Genomic DNA, 742 nt, shown 5'->3' on the forward strand with positions numbered 1-742 from the left:
TTTCTATTCTATTTTTTAATTAATAATTTTAATTGATTATAATTTTTTTTGTAGAAAATGTAGTCATTTAATTTTTTTTAAAATACAACTCATCAATCATACACACACACACACACAACGAGTCAAACACGAATGAACAAATTCTTGTTCATATTCGGCTCGTTTATATATCGAGAGCAAAATAATTACTGATGTCCGACTGGTTAATTTTGCGAATAAAATAAACATAAACTTTGTAACGAGTCGAACACAAGTTATTTATGAACACCGAACCGTTTTGACAGCCTTAACTACAGATATCATTCCAGTCAAATTATCTAGAGAATAATAATTATAACGCAATTTTTATAGTGACTTGACTTTAAATGGAACTTGTAAATTGGTATTTACATTTATTTCTTGTCTGGTAGGATTCGTTAAATTTCCTGCAAAATAATTGCCTTTCATCTAATAAAAGCGGGAAGCTTTGCTATAAATATTAGAGCTTGAGAAACTTGCAGGCATTACCAAGCTCAGATTCCTCTTTATATTTTCCTGAGGAGAATTTGAACGCCATACTCGGGTTCAAGGGTGATGAGCAGCCTGGGAGCATGAACATAGGAGGGAGACACCTCCAACTCAAATCTATGGAGAATCATGGAGAGAGCTACCTTCAGCTCAACGAGTGCCAGGTTCTGCCCGACACAAATCCTCGGCCCCAATCCAAAGGGAAAAAATGCTGCAGGACTGTCGGCTTTGTCGA

At 35.3% G+C, this 742-nt stretch overlaps 1 protein-coding gene across 1 annotated transcript in view; it reads left to right on the forward strand.

The window, feature by feature from the left end:
- Positions 1-500: 500 nt before the first annotated feature.
- LOC110033405 (putative DUF21 domain-containing protein At1g03270) overlaps positions 501-742 on the forward strand; it is a gene marked incomplete at its 5' end in the record, with an annotated part of 3,737 nt that continues 3,495 nt past the window's right edge. The window contains one exon of the mRNA XM_020737372.1: positions 501-671. Coding sequence (XP_020593031.1) covers positions 501-671 — 171 coding nt within the window. The remainder of the gene's footprint in view (positions 672-742) is intronic.

Source organism: Phalaenopsis equestris, unplaced genomic scaffold (assembly GCF_001263595.1).
Source record: "Phalaenopsis equestris unplaced genomic scaffold, ASM126359v1 Scaffold001173, whole genome shotgun sequence".
NCBI classification, from domain to species: domain Eukaryota; kingdom Viridiplantae; phylum Streptophyta; class Magnoliopsida; order Asparagales; family Orchidaceae; genus Phalaenopsis; species Phalaenopsis equestris.